Here is a 20,797-nt window from a genome sequence, read left to right on the forward strand (position 1 = left end):
TGATGAAGACTTATGTGACGAAATCTAAAACTGAGTAATAATACTAGCTGATTAAAATTAAAACTCTGGCCTGCGAAATTTTTTGAAACTTTAAATTTAACCCGCAAGGACCTATTGCCTTCCGACCCCTAATCTAATATCTATCAAGTTTCGAAAAATGTGCCATGCTTATTTGAATTAAAAACCGAAACTTTATTTTCAAAAACAAATAAAAAAATAATCAAACTTTTTCTTTTTTTGGTCAAAACTTTCAAATCTTTTAAATAAATAAAAAATCCAATAATTCCTATAAATAGTGCAAGAAATATTCTTCAAAATTAAAAGTTTCTAGCTCAAAATTACAAAAGTACATTGACTTTTAGTTAATAATCAAGTTTTCTAAAAAATATATTAAAATCATCTGTTAATAAATTTGTACGGAAAGTTCGTTAAAAAATTACTTGATTTACAATAAAAATAATAACAACATTTTGCACAGTACTTGTTTTATCCCAGGGTTGCCACAGATCGAGCTGAAAAAATTTTCTTGACTTTTTTAAATCAAATTTTTAATTAAAACAGATTCAAAAATACATAACCCAAATTTTAGAAGATTTTAATTTATTGCATAAATTCAATTAGACAATTAAAAAAGGATAAGTTGGAAAAGCAAAAATTTTCAGAAAATAACATTGGTAAAATGATATTTTAGTGATGATAAACTTTCTTAATATTAAGTGCATGTTTATATTAGATTTCCTGTAAATATATTATTCAAATGTGATAAAACTTTTTCTTAATGACCTAACTGTCTATGAAAAACTTTCTTTAGTTATTTGTTCTAAGTAGCACAGTTTTTACCAAAACTTAAATGATGAATCACTGAAATAAAAACATTGTTAATAAACTTTTTTAAGTAACACAGAGAACATACGTCAAATGTTTCAATAAATCTAGTTCTTCGCAAATCGTTGTTATTGTACGATGTTATTCCAACCTTTTTTTTGTTTGGATCGTTTAAAAAATATTTTATCAATCGAATACTTTCAACATTAATAAAACATTCAAAACTCCACGACTTATTGGTGCTTTATCTATTTATTAAAAATTTTAATCCAGACAAAACGTAACAAAAATGAATTCAAAAATCATATTGACATTTCAATATATAATACTCGATTTGAAGAAAACGCTGGTAAGAATTGATTAACATTACAGATATGGCAATAAATATTCAGATTCCTTAAATTTATATACAAAACAACTAAGGGCATAGACCTTGATTTTTACAAGTTGATCGTATTTTATGAAGTTTTATATGAGCTACCAGACGTTTTCAATCGCTTAACAAAACTCAAAGTAATTTGTGAGATATAAGCGATCAAAGTCGATGACCTCAATAGGTTCCTAATGGAAGGCGCAAACCAAAACCTTGAAAAAATACTATTTCACTAAAAATATATTTCCTACTTCATTTTTTAATTAATATTCTTCAAATTTTCACAGAAAGTCCAAAAGTAAATTTAAAAAAGATTTGATGCAGGAATGTTTTTCATTTTTAGAAAATAAAGTTTTTATTAAAAAAACACCTTTTTTTTTGTTTTTTTTATCTAATTTTTTTTTTTTTAATATTCTTTAAATTGCAACATTCAAAGTTATTTAAACTATAAAAGGAACATTTTCTGGAAGTTTGAGGTCTCTATCTCAAAAAATGAAGAAGATAGATTTTTATTGATTTTTTTAATTTTTGAGAAAATTGACCTCAAAAAATTTGCGGTCCATGCGTTTGTATCGGTAACTTTTTTTTAAATACAATATCACAAAAGTTAAATAATATTTTTGAATTCTATAAAAACTGGCTTGTAGCTTTTATATAAAAGCCAATGTTATTTTTAGTGAAAAAAAATTAACAAACTACTAAAATTTAAACTAACTCAGTAAATCCAGATGATTTAAATACATTGTCCTCTAAAATAGGATAGTCTTTCTTGTCTGTGAATTAATATAAACTGTTAAATTTAACAAAAAACTGCATAACAGTAGAAATTTCATGAAAAAAATATTAACCAAATCTTTACAAATATAAATATATATCAATAAAGGGTTACCACCGATCGAGCTGAAAAAAAAAATCCGGACTTTTCCTGACTTTTTGATCAAATTATTAATTCAAACCGATTCAAAATTACATAAACAATGACTAAAAACCATTAAATTAGTTGTACTATTCTAATCAAAAAGTAGTTGTGCAAACAGTACAAAAAACTGGCTTTAAAATGAATAACATTTTAAATATTAAACCATTTAGTTTCAAAGGTAATTTTTTTTTCATTAAAAACAAAAAGTTTATTTAAGATATGGTTTTAAGCAACTAAATAGTTTTTATATGATGTAAATATTAAAGACTAAAAATTTGTCTACTTATTGAGAATAGTAAGTATAGATAAGATAGTAGCAGGATTTTAGTCACCCAGGGTCGGCATTCATATATAGGTCATGGGCCAATTTTCCTAAAAAAAGTTGCACATGGGCAGCTGTTATTTTCAAATAACTGTAGTAATAAAAATAAATTACTATTTTATTATTAAATCGTGATAAAATAAGCAATAGTAGTACTATAATAGACTAAAAATTTAATTACAGCTTAATTGTAGGTTATTACTATAAAAACTTTAGTTTTTACTATAAAAACTTTAGATTTTACTGTTTCAAAAAAGTATATTTTCAACTTAAAGTAGCTTACTGGTCGTAGAAAAATGCTTTAACGGCGGCATTTTGGCCCACGGGCCGTAGTTTGCCAATCCCTGTAGAAGCCTAATATTTTAGTTTAAATCAAACTATCAATTATATCTGATAAATTTCAATGTAATTACTTTTAAATTAATACTCATCCGATAAATTTTATCCAAGTTAATTCTAATCTGATCAATAAATTTTTTTGAAAATATACGTAAATAAGTTTAAATTAAATTGCAAAGATCATAATATTATTTATATTTCATTACTAAGTAAAGAAGTTAAAGTTCTAAATATGAGAGTTTTTACCGATGAGAAAAAAAATAATGATTAAAAATGTTATAATGATACAAAGTATATATTCTTTCTAAATAAGAAGTACTACAACTGACAATCCCGCAAAGAGAAAAACTATATAGTAATAAACTTTTAAAACATTATACTTATCATTATTACTATACTGCTTATTGTGCATTGTTGAAAAATAAAATAACGATAAATTAAATAATAATCACAGATAAAAAATTTGTAAGACATACAGTTGGAATAACAACTAAGGGCATAAGGAGATTCCAACTTGATTTTTACAAGTTGATCTTATTTTGTAGAATTTAATCTGAGCTATCTGACACTTTTAACCGCTTAACAAAATTAAAAGTAAATTTCAAGATATAAGCGATCAAAGTCGGTGACCTCAACAGGTTCCTAATGGAAGGCGCAAACTAAAAACGTGAAAAAAGACTATTTCACTAAAAATATATTTCCTACTCCATTTTTTAATTAATATTTTTCAAATTTCCACACTAAATTTATTACAAGTATTTAAATTGATTTAATGAAGAAATATTTTAACTTTGAAATAAAAAATTATGAAAAAAAGGTTATTTTTTCCTTTTTTTCCAATATTTATATTTTTCAATATCTTAAAAACCCAACTTTAAAAGTATTTTATATTATAAAAGGAATGTTATCTAAAATTTTGAGGCCTTTAGCTCAAAAAATTAAGGAAGAGATAAATGTTTAGTGAACTACCAAAATTTCTAAGAAAATTGACCCTGAAAAAATTGCGATCTGTACGTTTGTATTGGAATTTTTTTTACAAAAAAACGTCTACATCTCAAAAACTAATTAAAATTTTTATATTTTATAAAAACTGACTTGTAGTTTGTACTTGCATACAAAAGGCGTATAGTTTTTGTAAAAAAAAATGTCGAACCCCCTTATGCCCTTAAGAATTAAGTTTAATCTAAAATTAAAAGCCAGTAGCAATAAAAATTTCAATGTAATAAATCATCGTACGCCTATCATTCATTTAAAACTAAAATAAAGACTTTGAAAGGAACTAATACTTTAATTTCAAACCTGATATTAGCAGGCAAAAAATGTGTAACTGTTCAAATAGTTTTCTTCTTAAATTTACACTGATGAAATATTTACTTTATTTAGTTAAATAATACTGGTATGTTAACTATATTACTTCTACTTAACCCTTGTAAAACAGCTTAGCGCTTGAGTACGCACTTTTTTGGCCAAAAAACGCTGTGCCCCAAATGTACATTAAAATATTTATTCAACTTGTGTTGTAAACCATTATAAAGGATAAATCATTATTTATTTAAAACTTATAGACTTAAAAATCTAAATTTGTTACAGCAAGCTGTTTTTCAGTAAAATGTCGTCATAAAAATAAATTTGTATTACGAAATTCCAAAGTCAAAAGTAGCTATATGATACCATATGATATCAAAAGCTTGTTCACCAGTATTCCAGTAGTGGAGGATATTGAAATTTGCTTAAAAGTATTATATCATTCAGATTTAAAACACCCTCAGATGCCGTAATTCGTGTGCAAAGAAACGTGTGCTAAAAACTATAAAAAGGAGAACTTTTCAGTCTTAGTGAGAGCAGAGAACTCTTTACAGCTAATGATTCTGGAAGGCTTATGCATTAAATCTTTAAGGCCCAGTTTATGTAAGCAGAAAAAGTTTGTATAACGGACTAGACTTTTGAAATCCTTTTATTAAGTAATATAAAAAAGTAATTAGTTTCTTATTAAAATTTTTTAAAGTGTAGCTTTATTTTCATTTTTATCACTGGTTTATTTTAGTTTGATTTTAATCTATTGAGTTTAATTAGTACAGCATAGTTGTATAGCATATATTTTTAATTAGTTTTAACATTCAATTATTATGTCATTTTATATTTTAAAACTTTATTCTACAGTATAATTTTATTTCAATTTCAATTTTGTTTAACTTAGTAAGATACAATTACTGCGAAGGTATGAGCCTTACTGCGAAAATACTCAAATAAATTTAAGAAAAATGAAATGTGTTTTGTTATATTTCTAAAATAAAGTTAAACAAAATACTTGTGAGAGCTAATAAAAGTTAGTCTTTTTAATGCTCTATAAGTAAAAAATACACAGAAAAAGAATAAAAATTTCAATCGATCTCATAATAACCAGACTTCAAAACTCCGTAGTTCATCATAACGGCCATACCTTCTTTACACAATCTAAAGTGATAACAACTTGTAATAATAACTAAGTGTCAACTGCATTTATCGCATTGCACCACGTTATATAACCAATTGTAATTCATTTTTACTCGGTAAACTCTTTAAACGTTACATTGATGATATTCTTTTATGTTAGTGGAAACATGTTTGATGAAAATTAAACGGGTGGGAAAAGATTCGGTAAAAATTGATTATAGATTGGAATAAACGGTTCACATAAGACAATCTGAATCTTAACAGTATATTTAAGCATATTGATGCTACATTAAATGAATAACTTCAGAAGATTTATTCACAATTAGTAATATTGAAGACTTTCTACTGAAAAGCATCAAACTCAGGGAACTCAGAATAAAACCTTGTTGTTCAAGGATAGTCAAAAAAACAAAAGTTGTTTAAATCAAACAGTTAGTAAAAATTGTATATTTATCTAATCGACAATTAACTTCTAAACAAATTGTGTCTATATTTTTATAAATCATTAATAACCTTTTTTAAACTGTGCAAATTTTACAAGCATGTAAAAAACTTTTTTTTTTTTATATATTAATTTTGATTTTAAGTTTGCTTTAATTTTATAACTACAAAAAGACAGCTTTTACATATTTTAAAAACAACAAATTAATAATTTCAAGCAACTAGTTTTTTTTTCCTTTACTGACTAATATTTTAATTACTTTTATACTATTTACTCAAGACTCACTTATTGTTGGGAGCTTTTCCTCGGTACTTTTTACCTGTGTATAAAAATTTAATGGCTTAAATTTTAGTTATTATAAATTCAAACAATAAAACATACAAACCAAACAACTTCGTTCAAATACAATGAAAAGTATTTATTTTATTTTTCAAAACAATCATCACAGTGGTTGTTAATATAAGACTTTATAGAACTGTGGTGTATTAAATACCACATAAATAGAGTTTTCAAAAAAAAAATGTCCTTAATGAAAAATCTTAAAGTAAAGTTAAAGTAAAAAAAAAGTGAGTAATGTAGTTTATAGTTATACATACAAAACTTAAAACAGCTTTAAAGTTGTCGTAAAACATCTTAGAAAACATTCGAAAAACTTTCGCATAAATATCTAACAGGATTTATGAAATTTAAGTTATACCAAAACCACATTATTAACTTTTTTTTTTAATTTGCAGAGGATTTTAACAACATAATTGTTTAAAAATTTACTTGTAGTAATATTTTTACTTCATAAGATTAACTAGGGCTAACTTTTAAGTTTGAAGACTTTTCTTTCCTTGGCCGTAGAACCTTTAACATAATTGTAAATTTATTTTTCATTATAAAGAGGTTTAACTAAAGATAATTCAATATTTTTTTATTATAAAGATAGTGCATTACAATTCCAACTGTATGTTAATGAATTTTTTTTAAACATAATGGATATGGAATACCACATATAGAATATGGGTGGGCAATGTACAGCCTGGGCCGGATCCCGCACGAAAATGTTCAAAAATTTAAGTGGAACTCGGCCCGCGAAAAGTAAAACTGCGGTACGCAAGCTTATAAATCTGCTCTGCTTAACTTAATTTAAAACTTACACTTTTGTGCACGATAACTTAAATTTGGACAAATCAAACTCCGACAACTTAAAATTCCTAAAAAAATAAAAGTATCAAAATTCAAAAAGTAAAACATATTAGAAAATAAAACAAGTATGTAGGTCTAATTAATACCAACAGACCATTTTTCTTTTTGAAATTTTTTAAATATTTTTTGAGATATGGCTAAAATTTATTTAAAAGTATACTAATTCTTAAAATTTCTTTTAAATAATTATCTTTTTCAGTTTTTTTTTGATATCGTAATCTTATTAATCAGATCTAAAACCACTTTTTTTATTTATTTCAAATATATGTTACTTTTTGAGATATGGTTTCATAAGATTTTATTAAGAATTTGAATTGTCGGAATTTGAATAGTCATGTAACCACACTTAATATACTAGGATTTAAAATAAGGAGCAAAAAATTGACCTCAGGTACAATTCAACTGAGATTTAATACTTAGACTAGATATAGTATAAAAATTGAGATCAATATTTTGTCAAATGTGTATAATAATGTTCCGTTCGTGAATAAAAGGAAATTGAACTACTATGGGCCACTAATAAATAAACTTTTCCCCATCTGGCGCACCGAACAAAAACAATTTTTAACCTCTGAATCAGACATCAGTAACATTGATTTTTAATTTATAATTAATATGTCTAAAAGCAGTTTCAAAACTTATTTAAAATATGTTTTTTTTTTTAGTAATTATGAATTTTAGTTTCTAATATTTTTATAAACTACTTTTACCAACATAATCTTATTATTTAGATCTTCAAGCATTTTTTATTTTTGAATTTCAAGTTACTTTTTTTTTTACTCCACTTTTTTTTAGAGTTTTAATTATTTGAATTTAAATTTTTATAATCTGAACTTTTACCCTAAATACAGTAACCTGCAACCTGGGTAAGAACTATGAACACAGCGCAAAAGTGTGTACCCAACTGGCAGTGCGCACCTAGGAAACTTTAGTCTTAAATTGCCTACATTAAACCTAATAAAAACCAGTTAAAAGCCTCTGAAGTTTACAAAATACTGTTAAAGTAAAATCCCCACAAACTTATTTGTTAAAAGTATATTGTTATTTATTTATATAACTATTTAAAATATAGATTTAATCGTTTGCTAACAAAAATTAGTAAAACAAGTTCTTTTAAACATTTCATCGTCAGAATATGCTTGCTAAAAACTGATAAAAGTATGGTATAAATTAAGTTATGTAATATTTTTGATAATGACTTTTAAATATCTAGCTAAAAATAGTCATAAAGAGTTAAATGTTAAAATTTGTTGAGAGGTTTAAATTAGAATTAAGTTACACTTTACTGACTTGAAGTCATCTTCAAGACTAAATTGTCAAAACAAAAACACTTAATACTATAGAAATTTTACTTTAAACTAAATTAAATAGTAAATAAAAAAATACTTTCCAAAAAAAAGCAATAATAACACCAAAAACACTCTATTTATATAGTATCAAGTTTATATAGTTCATTTTTACATATAATACTTTTTTTACTACTTTTAGGTTTGGTTTTTAAATTTCCAAGTAAAAAAAAAGTAAATTGAAACACACCCTTTTTAGGTTATAAACTGCGTAGCATACCAGCAGTTCGTAACTATGAACTGCGTACATAGGTAGCAGGTTACTGTATTTAAAGAGTTGACTTTTTGCAATATATTAAAACAACAAACCAACTGTTAAAAGTTTAATAGTTTATTTGTTTGTTACAAAATTTTTACACTACAAAAATTATTGCTAAGTAGTTATTTAGGCTTTCTTCAGCAACGCTAATAAGTTTCTTACGCCATCATTCAATAAGCACTAAACAGCACCACACAATCATCGATAACAATCCATGTGACGTTCTGAGACGTGGTTTCGTACTAGCTGTGACTCATCAGGCAGACATAGTCACAATGAACCGTTGTTTTTTTTTCCTTTTAAATATTTTTTAATTGTTTTTTATACTTTTTTTTTTACTCTCGTGCAAAAATAACCCTTTGTGCAAAAGTGTCATTTTGTGCATATTTGACCCTTGGTGCATATTTGAGCGTGCCTTTGTTCAGTACATTAATAGAAAAACTTTGCAGTTTTATAAAGGATACTTTACTCATTTTTAACAGATAAAGGCATTAGACAAATTGTAATTTTGTAAATTTCTAGAAAAATTTTGCAATTTTAGTTAGAATTTAGAGGATTTTTAATTATTTTTTACCATTTGAAGGTTTTAAATGATAAGGAATTTTGTAAGCTTTATTTAATGAGACAAAATCTGATGTTTTTTCAAATTTTGTTAAATTTCCTGACTTTTGACAAGAATCCTGACTTTTGTCATTTTTTTTTAGTTTTTTCTGACTTTTTCTGATTTTCCTGACCTTGTGGCAACCCCGATTAAAGAGTTTGTAGGTACAGCCAAAAAAGTTCTTATTGCATGATAGCGTAAAAAACACCGCAGCTTTGCTGCATATCACCAAGTATTATTTAATTAATCTAATGAGCGTCAACTTAACCTCACATTGAAATTGACAATGTCTTAGATGTTAAGCAGTGAATGATTGAGTTGCATAATTTTTTTGGTCGTATTCACAAACAAACTCTTTGCAATACTTAAGGACGTTTGGTTTGACTGATACAACGGTTCATTGTGACTATGTCTGCCTGATGAGTTCCTATGAGGACTAAATTAGGTATCAGCGTATCACATGGATATTTAATGCCAAGCAGTGTAAATAGTGGTTATTGTGCAAAGTATAAGGAAAAGATTATAAAAAAATATTTTTATAATGTAATTAAGTTAAAACTTGTTAAATACAGTAACAATTTTATCTATAAAAATTAATATCTCTAAGTTTATTTCAAAACACTTTAGATTTTTCATTTCAAGCGAAAATTAAAAGTAGTTTTTTAAATAGTTTTCAAAGTCAGTCTTTGTTTCCATTATTAATACCTTATTTAAAATCGAATTACAATACTTATAATAATTTAAAAACTTACTCTCATCCTATCAATACTAATTTTATCTGATGTAGATTTATTTTCTATATGAGATTGAACCAAATCTTGCACACTTTTTTCTTTAATGACACTCTAAAACCATACAATTAGGTTGTATTTTATACAAACATAACTAATGAATAATTCAAATTTTTATTTTTATTTTATAAGTTACAGCTTTATATTTTCATCTCTAGGGAAACGTATATAATTTATCTTATACAATTTTAACCTTTAAAAACTTGTTTTAGGTTTTGTAAAAATAAATCTAAAAAAAAGAAAAAGCTTTGCATATAATATTTAGCTACTATTAAGGTTATGGGGAGAAAGTAAATTATAATTTTTAAAAATTATTCTCATTTTCTACGTTAATATTTAAGCTACCTTTTTTTATCAAATTTTAAGTTTATTTGAGATATAAGCGATTAGATTTAAAGAGCTTAATAGGTTCCTTATGAAAGTCAACAACTAAAAACACAAAAAGATGACTATTCCAATAAAAATATATGTCTTTCTACAGTAACCCAGATATCGTTTTCAAACAAGTTTACCACTCATTAATGCAAAACAATAAGCCTTAGTGACAAAAAAATAACCTAAATTTTGTCAAACTAGACTGAATCAGTTAACTTTGTGAAAAAAATCATGTAAAAGGAATTAAAACCTTTATAAAGTACTGCTAATTGACCTTTATAAGCTAAAATTACCATAATGGTAACAACAGTACTTTTGATTTAAAGAAAAAAAAAACAAAAAAAAGTATATATAAGTAACTAAAGCTAGTCTTAAACTAAGAAAAAAATTTAAACTAGCCGCAGCTTTTTTTAACCATAAAAAATTAAAAGTAGCTAGAGTGATGAGTAGCTTGAGTTGTGTGAGTGTGTAGTAACCCTGTTGTAACTTTCTAAGTCTAATCATAATAAAACTATGAACAACTGGTAGAAAAATTTGTTTTAATTTTTGACTATTAAATATAAGACATAATGTAAAACGGAATTATATCCTGTACATCAATACATCAGAGCCAATCAGAAATTTAAGACAACTTCTCATGTAGCCAAATACCTATTTAAACTGAAAGGATTTTGCTGTCCATAAAATATGAAAAAGTTCTGCTGAGTCTGAGTAGATTAACGGACATTATATAACAGCATAAAAATATATATCCATATGTTTAATTTAAAGTATTAAAAATATTTTTTTAAGTAAAAAGAAAATATTACAAAAAGATACATAAAATAAGTTGTCTAAAGCAAAAACTCTTCAAACTTTTTAGATTTGAAAGTTAATTTAGGAACAACAGTATGATTTTATAATGTAAACTTACATAAGATATAAACTGCTATCTGTATGACTGAAAATCAAATTTAGCAAATTTTTTGACTTAAGTTTCAGAGGGCTAACGTTGTAGATTTCAAACAAATAATAAAATATAGACGTGATACAGTATTTATGAAAATATAAATGTAAGCATTAAGAATGAAGTTATAAAACTACAAGTCTAGTTATAAAACATTGTAAAATATAACAAACTACATAACTTATTAAGCATGTAAATTTTTAAACAAAAGTTGTATAATACAGGATTAAAATAAAGATAATGTCACAATACTAAACATAAATCTTATAGACTAACACGTTAGTTTAACTTAATATAATTACATGGTTATAAAATTATAAATAATAAAACTATTGATTTTTAGTGTAATGTAACTAAAACAAATAATAAAACTAAGACTAGATTTATTTCTAAGATGGTCACAGGTCGTCTAACAAACAATCAAAGATTATGAAATAAAGTTCTATGATGTAAAATAAATTCAAACAGCAATACAAACTAAAATCTGGGAAACAAAAATATCAAGTAAAATGAAACATAAGAAAATAACTGGGAGTTGGTGCCATAATTTATTCATGTTTAAAACAAATATTTTTGTGTTTGTTTGAATACAAGCTTTTAAATAGATTGTGAATATGATACAAAGAAGATATAAAAAGAATACAGAAAACCCAGTATTTTATACGTATTTATACTTATAGTTTGTGACTGTTTTGAAAATTGCGTAAATAAAAGAAATAAATGAGTATAATTGAAGTGTTATTTAAAGAATAATGGTCTATTGGTGTGGGAAAATATTTTTTTAATTTGAATTCCTTTAATTCAAAAATAAGCACTCTATCTTCTGCTGCAATTTCCAGTTGCATGTTTGACTGGTTCTACTAGACAGCTCAAGTTTTGTTTGATTTTACAAACTATATGGTTTTTGTTTCTATTTACCAACATGAAAACAATTCCAAAATACTATAAAAAGTATATATTTTTTAAAGTTTTTAAAATGCTGTTTTTACTGGCATACCTATCTATAAAACTTCCTCCTGTTGAGCCTATATAAATTTTAATTATGCTTTCTCCTCACTTTCTACTACTAAATTATCTAAAACAGCTTTCAATAAATTATTAACTTTTAATGAACAGTTAACTTTATTATGTTTGCAACAATTACAAGTATAACATGCTGTACTTGATTAAACCTACAATTAGAACAAGTACAAAAGTATCTCAAGCAGTGTTAGTTTATATACCAAACATACAACTTCAAAAAAGAGCAGTTTTGCAGCAAATTGTAGAATATCTACCCATACAACAGACGATTTGTATTTAAATAACACCCTGGTTATACTGATGTATTTACGTTTGCTACACGTCTTAGTAAACTATAACTAATAGTATGAAACTTAAACAAATAAAAGCTATTTTTTATCTAATCTATCCCATCTTGGTGGCATTATACTGTTGTTGAATAAATTAAATTTTAAACCTAAAACTTTTAATTGTAGTGTTTACTTAACCTAACTATTTTTATTTATTTTTATATTTTGGTGTAGTAGTAGATACTTTCATAGTAAATACATACTTAAGATAATCCTAGTGTTTCTTGCAATATTTAAAAAGTTCTGTAGTTACTAAATTTAATAAAGTTAAAGTTTTAATTATTTTTATTTTTGTACTTAATTTTTTATGACAAATTTTTTTAAATACTGCAAGGAACATTTATTAATAGTTTAAGGTAATTATCTAACAAATTGTAGAAGGAGATAATTTTTTAGTGAAATAGTCTTTTTTTTTGCTTTTCTAGTTTTCCCTTCCCATAAAGAACCTATTGTATTCTCCAACTTTGACTATATTTCAAAAATTATTTTGAATTTAAAAAATCTGTAACAAACAACATGTAGCTGAGTTAGCCTCAACAAAATTAGATCAATTTATGAAAATACTGATTTACAACCCCCTAGCCCTTAACTTAACTATTAAGCAGGGTTGCTAGAGGTTTTTCAACAATTTTTCTCTTGGTTTTATAAATTCCTTCAACGTATTTAAAACGTACTTTTGCCTGTTTTTGGTATATAATTATGTTTAAGGTAAAAAAAAACTGTCTTAAATAGTATAACAACATTGAAAAGATATTGTAAAGATAATTTAAATGTGTTTTTGAAAAAATATTTTAATGATGTTTTTTCTATATGAGTTTTTCATATCTAATCAAAAGTTTCGTACTTTAGTTGTCAAACTCCAGGTTTTACTAGGCATTTGGAAACCCTGTATTAAGTAAAGTAATTTTGAGTGAATTTTATCTCTAGGATCTAAAAACTAGTAACATAGAAATTCAAAACTTTGTTGATAATTAACATATTGAATTTGAAGATTAAAAAATTGTTAAAAGTGACATATCTTTTTCAAAACCCAAATAAACTATTTTATCAATCGTATCAGTTTTAAAAAGTATATTGTTATAAAAATACACATACACCACTACCTTACACAAGAACGAAATATATAAATAATCACTGACTCTTATTAAGGTCTTCATGTTAACTCTACTAACACCAATTTCTTCAAGTTTTGAAATTAATTCTTTATCCATTGACCACTCATGACGTTGTTCATCTGTAAAAAAAATATTTTTATATTTTTGAATTAAAGTTTACATAAAAAGCATACATGTCAAGACTTTTTTTTTTAATATTATTAACTTTTATATGAAGTTTAAAAGACAGACTCTAAAATACCTTTAATAAAATACAAAAATTTAAAATAAGTTTTCAGATGTAGACAATTTTCTACAAAGTTATTATCATTCAAGACATATGGACAGCAATTTAATAAAAGTTTTTTTTTTTGGATATTTGGGAGTTTACTAAAATTTATAAAGTTATAGTTTATACTATAAAATTAAATTAGTTGAAAAATAAATTTTTGACCCCTTTATTGCCTTATTGCCTGTAATTCATAAACCAAAATAAAACTAAGAAAAGTATAACTATGTATAGTACTAATTAGTAAAAATATGTTATACTAGCTTAAAGTAAAAACTCAGTCAATATTTAAAGAAAAAACTATAAATAACTTTTGAGATATAGACATTTTTGTAAAAATTTTCCAATACAAATGTTTTTACTTATCAAATTTTTGGAAATTTAAAAATTCACTAAAAATCTATCTTTTCTTTCATTTTTAGAGCTAGAGTTCTTACATTTTCAGGAAACACTTCTTATTTAGTTTAAAGACTTTAAATGTTGGAAATTTTAAAATACTAAATGATAGTAAAACTATTTTTTTTAACACAAAACAAGGCTATATTGTTTTAAAAAAAAGTACACTTAAAGCTAGGAGTTTAAAAAACATCTTGATTGAAGTAACATCAATCTCTACTCTGTATGAAGGTTTATAAATTACTTGATTTGCTGTTTCCAGAACTCTCCATATAAGTAGATATGTTTCTTTTCAACTTCTTTTATTCTAAATACACCAAATAACTCTATGTAAATTCAAAATTTTAAACTGCTTTAAAAAAAAACTTATTTAGACTATTAATAAATGTTTTGTTGTTCTAGTAAGTAGGACAGCTTCAATATTACATTTATATGCAGAAATTAATCAATTATACACTCTAATGACAAAAAAAAGTAATTACTTAGCATGATTTCACACCAATATTAAGCTGAAAATCAACAAAATTGATATTCTATTTTTATTTACTACCAGGTCCAAATTTTTAGAATATGATTTTAAAAAAGTTAAGACATCATAAAGTACGTAATTTAAAAGAACACAGCGCACTAAACAATTACTCATATGTTTATTTTTTAAGTCTAGAAGTATTCACAGGGTTCCAACTACAATTTCAAAAAAAAGTTAAGGGAAATCAACAAAATATAGCAAATTTATAAGGAAGTTACCAAAAAAATTGGCTTGATAGATAGTTTTGACAATATTTATTTTGTCCAAAATGTTGAGATGTTTGCGCCGTCAACAATAAATGATGAAATTCACCACACAACCAACAACAACAGCATCTGAGACAACCTACAGCCGGTTTTGCCCTTTCTTGATAGATTGTGTTAGAGAACAACTATAAGCTACTGTTCATACTCTTCTTAAACTTAATTTCAATATCAATTTATATGTTAATATTACTGTACTTTGAACATCAAAGATATTAAATTTACATTTATTATAGAACAGAGTTTGATGTTTTACAGTTTTTATGTCTATTTTATACAGTTTATAGCATATAATGAAAACTTTATGCTATAGAAAGTATTATACTACAGGCAGGAGTAGTATTCTAGTAGATCAATATAATAATTAAGATATAAGAGGCATCTTGAATAATTTTTAAATGGCCTAATTTATTTCATATAGCAATTTAAACAATAAAAAAACTTCAGTTTTTTATTTCTGAATACCATAGCAGATATATTAGTTGATTAACTATTTTTAAATTTATATCATCAAAAAATTAGACAATAATGTCTATCTAAGTTTTTTGTAATTAAGTATTAAAGCTTTAATCAAAATTTGTCAAATTTTAAGGCAACAAGAATATTTTTTAAATACACTATATGTTTTGTACTCTGAAAAGTGCATATGACTCTTAAATACAAATAAAATTTATAAGTCCAAAAATATAATATTGGATTTAATATCACAAACATTTCAATCACCAAGCAAAAAAACGTAATTTCTAGGGATTTTGACATATTTTTAATTTTTTTCTAGGGATTTCTAAGGATTTTGCAGTATATTGCAATTTCTTAGGAATTTATAGAAAGTGGGAACCATCCATGCGACCATTGTTTCGGAACTGGTAGTAAAAAAAAAAATTAGAGCTACCTTAAGCGGCTGCAACATTTTTAAACAGTTTACCTTATTGATGTATTTACTTTCTTTAAATCTTATTCTAAAAGTATGGACCTGGTATTAAATTAATGGACCTGGTATTAAATCCCCAGAAAACGTTTATCGTTGCAAGGGGTAGAGTTTGAGACTGATGTTTTTTTACCATAAAAAAAAAAAATAAAAAAAAAAAAAAAAAAAAAAAAATAAAAAATTGAACATTGATAGAAAAACAGAGAAAGTTTTCTTAAATATTGTTGAATTTCAGCTTGATATTGGTATAACATCATTTTATATCTAGAATCTAGGCAATTACTGACAAAACTATGAATTTGTGTGCTAAATTACAAGCATCATTCTGTTTATGGTCAAACTTTTATAATTTTTACTAAAATTCTTTAGTTTTCATCTTTATTTTTACTTCTTCAATAACTTTTTATACAACATCTTTTAGCTTAATGTGTCTTATTTCCAAACTATTTATTTTTTATGTTGGGTTAGAATGAATTTCTGTATCCCATAGAAATATTCATTGTTTTTTTAAGGTCACTTCTGATTGGCTAATATGTTACTTATTTTTATTTTAAGGTTTATGTAATAAAACTTATTATTGGTTTATTTTTTATACATTTTGGTAAGGTGAGTCAGCAATAAGGATACAGATGTTCTTAATGTTCTGCTGCCTGCACGTAGCTTGGTACGTTTTTGCAAATTAGCAGAAAGGTATGCTTTCTTTCAAAGAAAAACATACTTTTGTTTCAATTCTTTAGCTTGGAAAATCCCTGATTTCTTGATTCTTTAGTACTCATTAATACTTAGTTTTTGCTCTCCTCATAGACAATTTTGCCATATTGTACTTTAAGTATCTTAAAAAGGATACAAATTAAGCATTAAGTTATATACATTTAGCTCAGCTCAGATTTTTTTCATCAAAAAGCAATGCAGTGTATTTTTTTTAAATCTGTAGATTTTCTAAATGTGAATGAATGAAAAACTACAAAGTAAATGAATGTCCTATTATCAAAGTATGACTCAGAAATGGCTCAGATTTTTTTATTAAAAATAAATTAGTTCCACAGATTTTATACTTGTTTAGATCAGGGTTCCCAAAAATGTGACATATGGCTCCATTAGAATCTAAATTAAAAATTTAGCATACTTTTGGGTAGCTTCTGATTTCCACTACTAAAAAATTACCTTAGATACAGAGTAACAAAAAAGTATTGACACTTTTAAACCAGAGCAAAAAAATGTTTATACATATAAAACAGGGGTCGGCAAACTGCGGCCCGCGGGCCAATTGCGGCCCGCGAAGGGTAAATCTGCGGCCCGCGAGCACATTATTTTTTTGAATGGAATGCGGCCCGCGAAAGAAAATTTTGTGGCCCGCGAGCATGTAAATGTGGCCCGCTGAGCCGAAATATGTTTCAAGTTAATTTTTTTCGGTAACTCGATTTAATTTGATTAGTTTGGTTTTAAGTCTCTGTATAACATTTAAAAATAATTAGAAGAAATTACTGCTTTAGTTTAAAAATGTGAAAAAGAAAAATTAGCATTTTAACAGGATATTTTTCTGAGTTTCATAATAACTTCTATTTTACAACAGCAAGTAATTATCTGAAAAAAGAGTGTAAAGAGTGCTTGAACTTAATAAGTTAGTTATATAATATCTATTTATTAAATAAACTAAATGCAAGTGTTTTCCATTTTGTACAAAAGTAATTCACAGTAATTAACTAAAGTGTCATTTCTTTATAGCTTAGATATTCTTTTTCAATGTTTTTTATACCTAAGTTTCTTTTATAGATTTTTTAATTTGTAAATGTTATATTTTACTGTAAAAACATTTAAAATAACATAGTAATAAGAAATAAGGTTTTTTTTTAATTTTTTATTTGACACATTTTAATTTTTTAGAAGTTTTCTTTTCACTTAAATTAACTTATATGCACACCAACTTAAAAAGATGCTCATATTTTAAACCACTTTATATTTAACACTTTAGTTAGTCTAAGTTTAGTTTATGCATAATTATCTAACATTGTTGTTTCTACATGTATCATCTAAATTTGTACAGACACATTTAAAAGAGTATATATGATATAAATTAATATAGTTTTTGTTAGGTATACATTTTCATTTTTCAAACATTGTTTTTGTAAAACTAAGTTAACTTTTATGCCTTGCATATCAATACATACATTTGCTGATTTTTGGAGCTACCTAATTAATATAAACTAGACTTAGGGATGGTAAATTTATCAAGGTTGTACACTGTTAATCAAAATAGTTCAAATTCAAGCTAATAAACAACTAAACATTGACACACACTTAGACTATCGCTATTTGTAGACTTCAAATCTCAAGCCAACTAAGTCATTTTATAAGTTTTTGGCTAGAACTGTTTTTTGTATAAAAAAATATCAGAAATGTTTTTGTTGACTTAGGCTGGCTTTTTTGCTTGAAAGAGTGGCAAATTAAACTTATGATGTATGTTTTGCTCAATCCACAGTGTTAGTTTGAGTTATAATATATGTTAAATTTTTAGTCTTGCAGCTGATATAATTCAATATATTATTTATATTATAGTGTACATTTAAGTGTGAAAAATCAGTGTTGCCAAAAAAACTTGAATCCCGGAAAAGCTTTGAACTTGAAAATTAATGCTTAAAAGTTCTGGAAAAAAACTTGAATTTGAGATTTTTTGAATAAACCTTGAATTTCAAAAAATTTTACAATGTAAAGTAATGAAATTTCGATTTGACACATAAAATTTAGCAAATAAACATTTCTTTATTAAAAAATATACTAAAGTAGCTTAACAGTGTTTTTTAATATTGATATATTTTTTAAGACACATTATAAACTTTAATTAAACTTTATACTAAAATAAAAAGACGGAATTGTACTTCTAAAACCTTTGTATTGGTGCATTGCAGCTTACTTGTAAAATTTCACCGATTGTTGTGCTTCGTGTTGGAACTAAACCAAGAAATTCTACTAAAATGTCAAAGTTAGTAAAAACATCTCTAATAAAAATTCTCAGATGAGCAATAGTTTTTCTATCAGTGTTCTCTTGTTAACATATTGATTAAAGTCTTAATTTGATTTATGTGACTTTATAACCTTAATGCATTTCCTAAATACGACCATTTGTTGTCATTGAAGAAATAAACAAAAGTTTTTCATTACTACCAACATAAACTCTTTAAAAAAGTTTTCAATTATAAATGGTATCTCATTTTAAGTAATAAATTTTGCTACTTTATAACTTTCCTTAACAATTTTTTTCTGATAATTCTGTAGTTACTAAAGATAATCTTGTGCTTTGTTGGAACTGATTTTGGTGATTTGTTTTTTTATCGTTTCTCGCAATAACTCCTAACTAACTTTTTTTTAATTTTTGTAGCTCGTCTTATATTTTGCAATTAATATTTTTAAATGCAATATTCTTTTTGCAGATAAAGAATTGCTACAATGATTAATAAAAAATAAGTTTTTCTACTTCGCTAATGACTCAATAAAGTTAAATAATTTTGTTAAAATTGTTTAAGAAACTTAATTGTCCATTCCAGCTGACTTGTAAGTTTTTTTGGCATGTAATTTATTTACTGTTAATAACTTTCGTTATTTCTTTATGCTGTGAACTTTGTTTTAACTGGGTTGCTACACAAACAGGCTATTTTAAAAGCTTAAAAACTTAGGTTTGTGTAAAACTTTTATTTCAAACACTTTAAAGAAATCTTTTAATTTCCAGAATTGTTTTTATGATTGTAGTGTAGTTTACTAATTGTAGTTTTTTCTTGTTTTCTTACACTTTGTGTACTTTTTGATGATGATGACATTTTTACTAGGTATTTAAGCTTAATTAACAACGATTTATTAGTTTTTTCAACTTTTAATAAACTTAGGCTGGTTTGATACAACTCAGACATTTTTGCTTTTTAAGTGGCAACTATGTAAAAGACTAGTTACTAATAAGAAATTTTATTTAAGTATTCGAGAATTAATTATGTTAAAGAGTTTGTTCTAGCTTTCTGGAATACAAACAGGTATTAACTTTATTAAGTTAACTAATTACTAAATTTTTTAATTAATGTAAACTATTTAACACGCAAAAACATTTTTTTGAAGTAAATATTCTTATAAATATGGAAAAAGGGGTTAATAGTATAACAAATATATAAAAGTAACCCATAAATTGTTTTTTATAAAGAGTTAGGTTGTTAGTAAAGTTACAAAAGTATTAAGTTTAACTTATTAATGCTTATGATTACATAGTTATGTACATAGTTATTAACACTTAAGTATATTAGTCAATGTAAATTTTATTCTAATAAATGTTTATTTAAATAAGCATTCTATGTAAAGCTAAAAGTCATTTAAAATGATAAGGTGAATAAAAGTAAAACTTTTCTCTCGTGTGACTAAAACTAAAACAAAAAAATTATTCAAATGCCACTAAAACTGAAACTGCGGCCCGCGAGGACTTCGTAAACTTGAAATTTGGCCCGCGACCACCAACTGCCTGCCGACCCCTGATATAAAACATGAAAAAATAAGGAACTATTTTATATATAACAAAAAATTATACGACGAAAACTTTATTTAAAAATTTTATTATACTCTAAATTTAATCACAACAAACATTTGTAGTAAAAAATAAATAATAATTTATAAAAACTTAAGTGAAGAAATTAGTTTAGTTCTTACTAAATATTATATAAAACAGAAGTGATAGGTTTTAATTAACTTAATTTGATTATAATATTTTGTTTAGTGGCAGTTAGTAAAAAAATAACTAACATAAAATCAAA

At 25.1% G+C, this 20,797-nt stretch overlaps 1 protein-coding gene across 3 annotated transcripts in view; it reads right to left on the reverse strand.

Annotated features, from left to right (window-relative positions):
* LOC145843450 (uncharacterized) overlaps positions 1-14,646 on the reverse strand; it is a 59,517-nt gene extending 44,871 nt beyond the window's left edge. For all 3 annotated transcript variants that reach the window (XM_082950938.1, XM_082950937.1, XM_082950936.1), the window contains exons 1-6: positions 14,538-14,646; positions 13,654-13,748; positions 9,803-9,895; positions 6,464-6,502; positions 5,939-5,972; positions 1,914-1,971 (exon numbers count right to left, since the gene is read on the reverse strand). In XM_082950938.1, coding sequence (XP_082807064.1) covers positions 1,914-1,971; positions 5,939-5,972; positions 6,464-6,502; positions 9,803-9,895; positions 13,654-13,748; positions 14,538-14,565 — 347 coding nt within the window. In that variant the 5' untranslated portion in view covers positions 14,566-14,646. The remainder of the gene's footprint in view (positions 1-1,913; positions 1,972-5,938; positions 5,973-6,463; positions 6,503-9,802; positions 9,896-13,653; positions 13,749-14,537) is intronic.
* Positions 14,647-20,797: the final 6,151 nt, after the last annotated feature.

This window comes from Thalia democratica, chromosome 8 (assembly GCF_965202585.1).
Source record: "Thalia democratica chromosome 8, ktThaDemo2.hap1.1, whole genome shotgun sequence".
NCBI lineage: Eukaryota > Metazoa > Chordata > Thaliacea > Salpida > Salpidae > Thalia > Thalia democratica.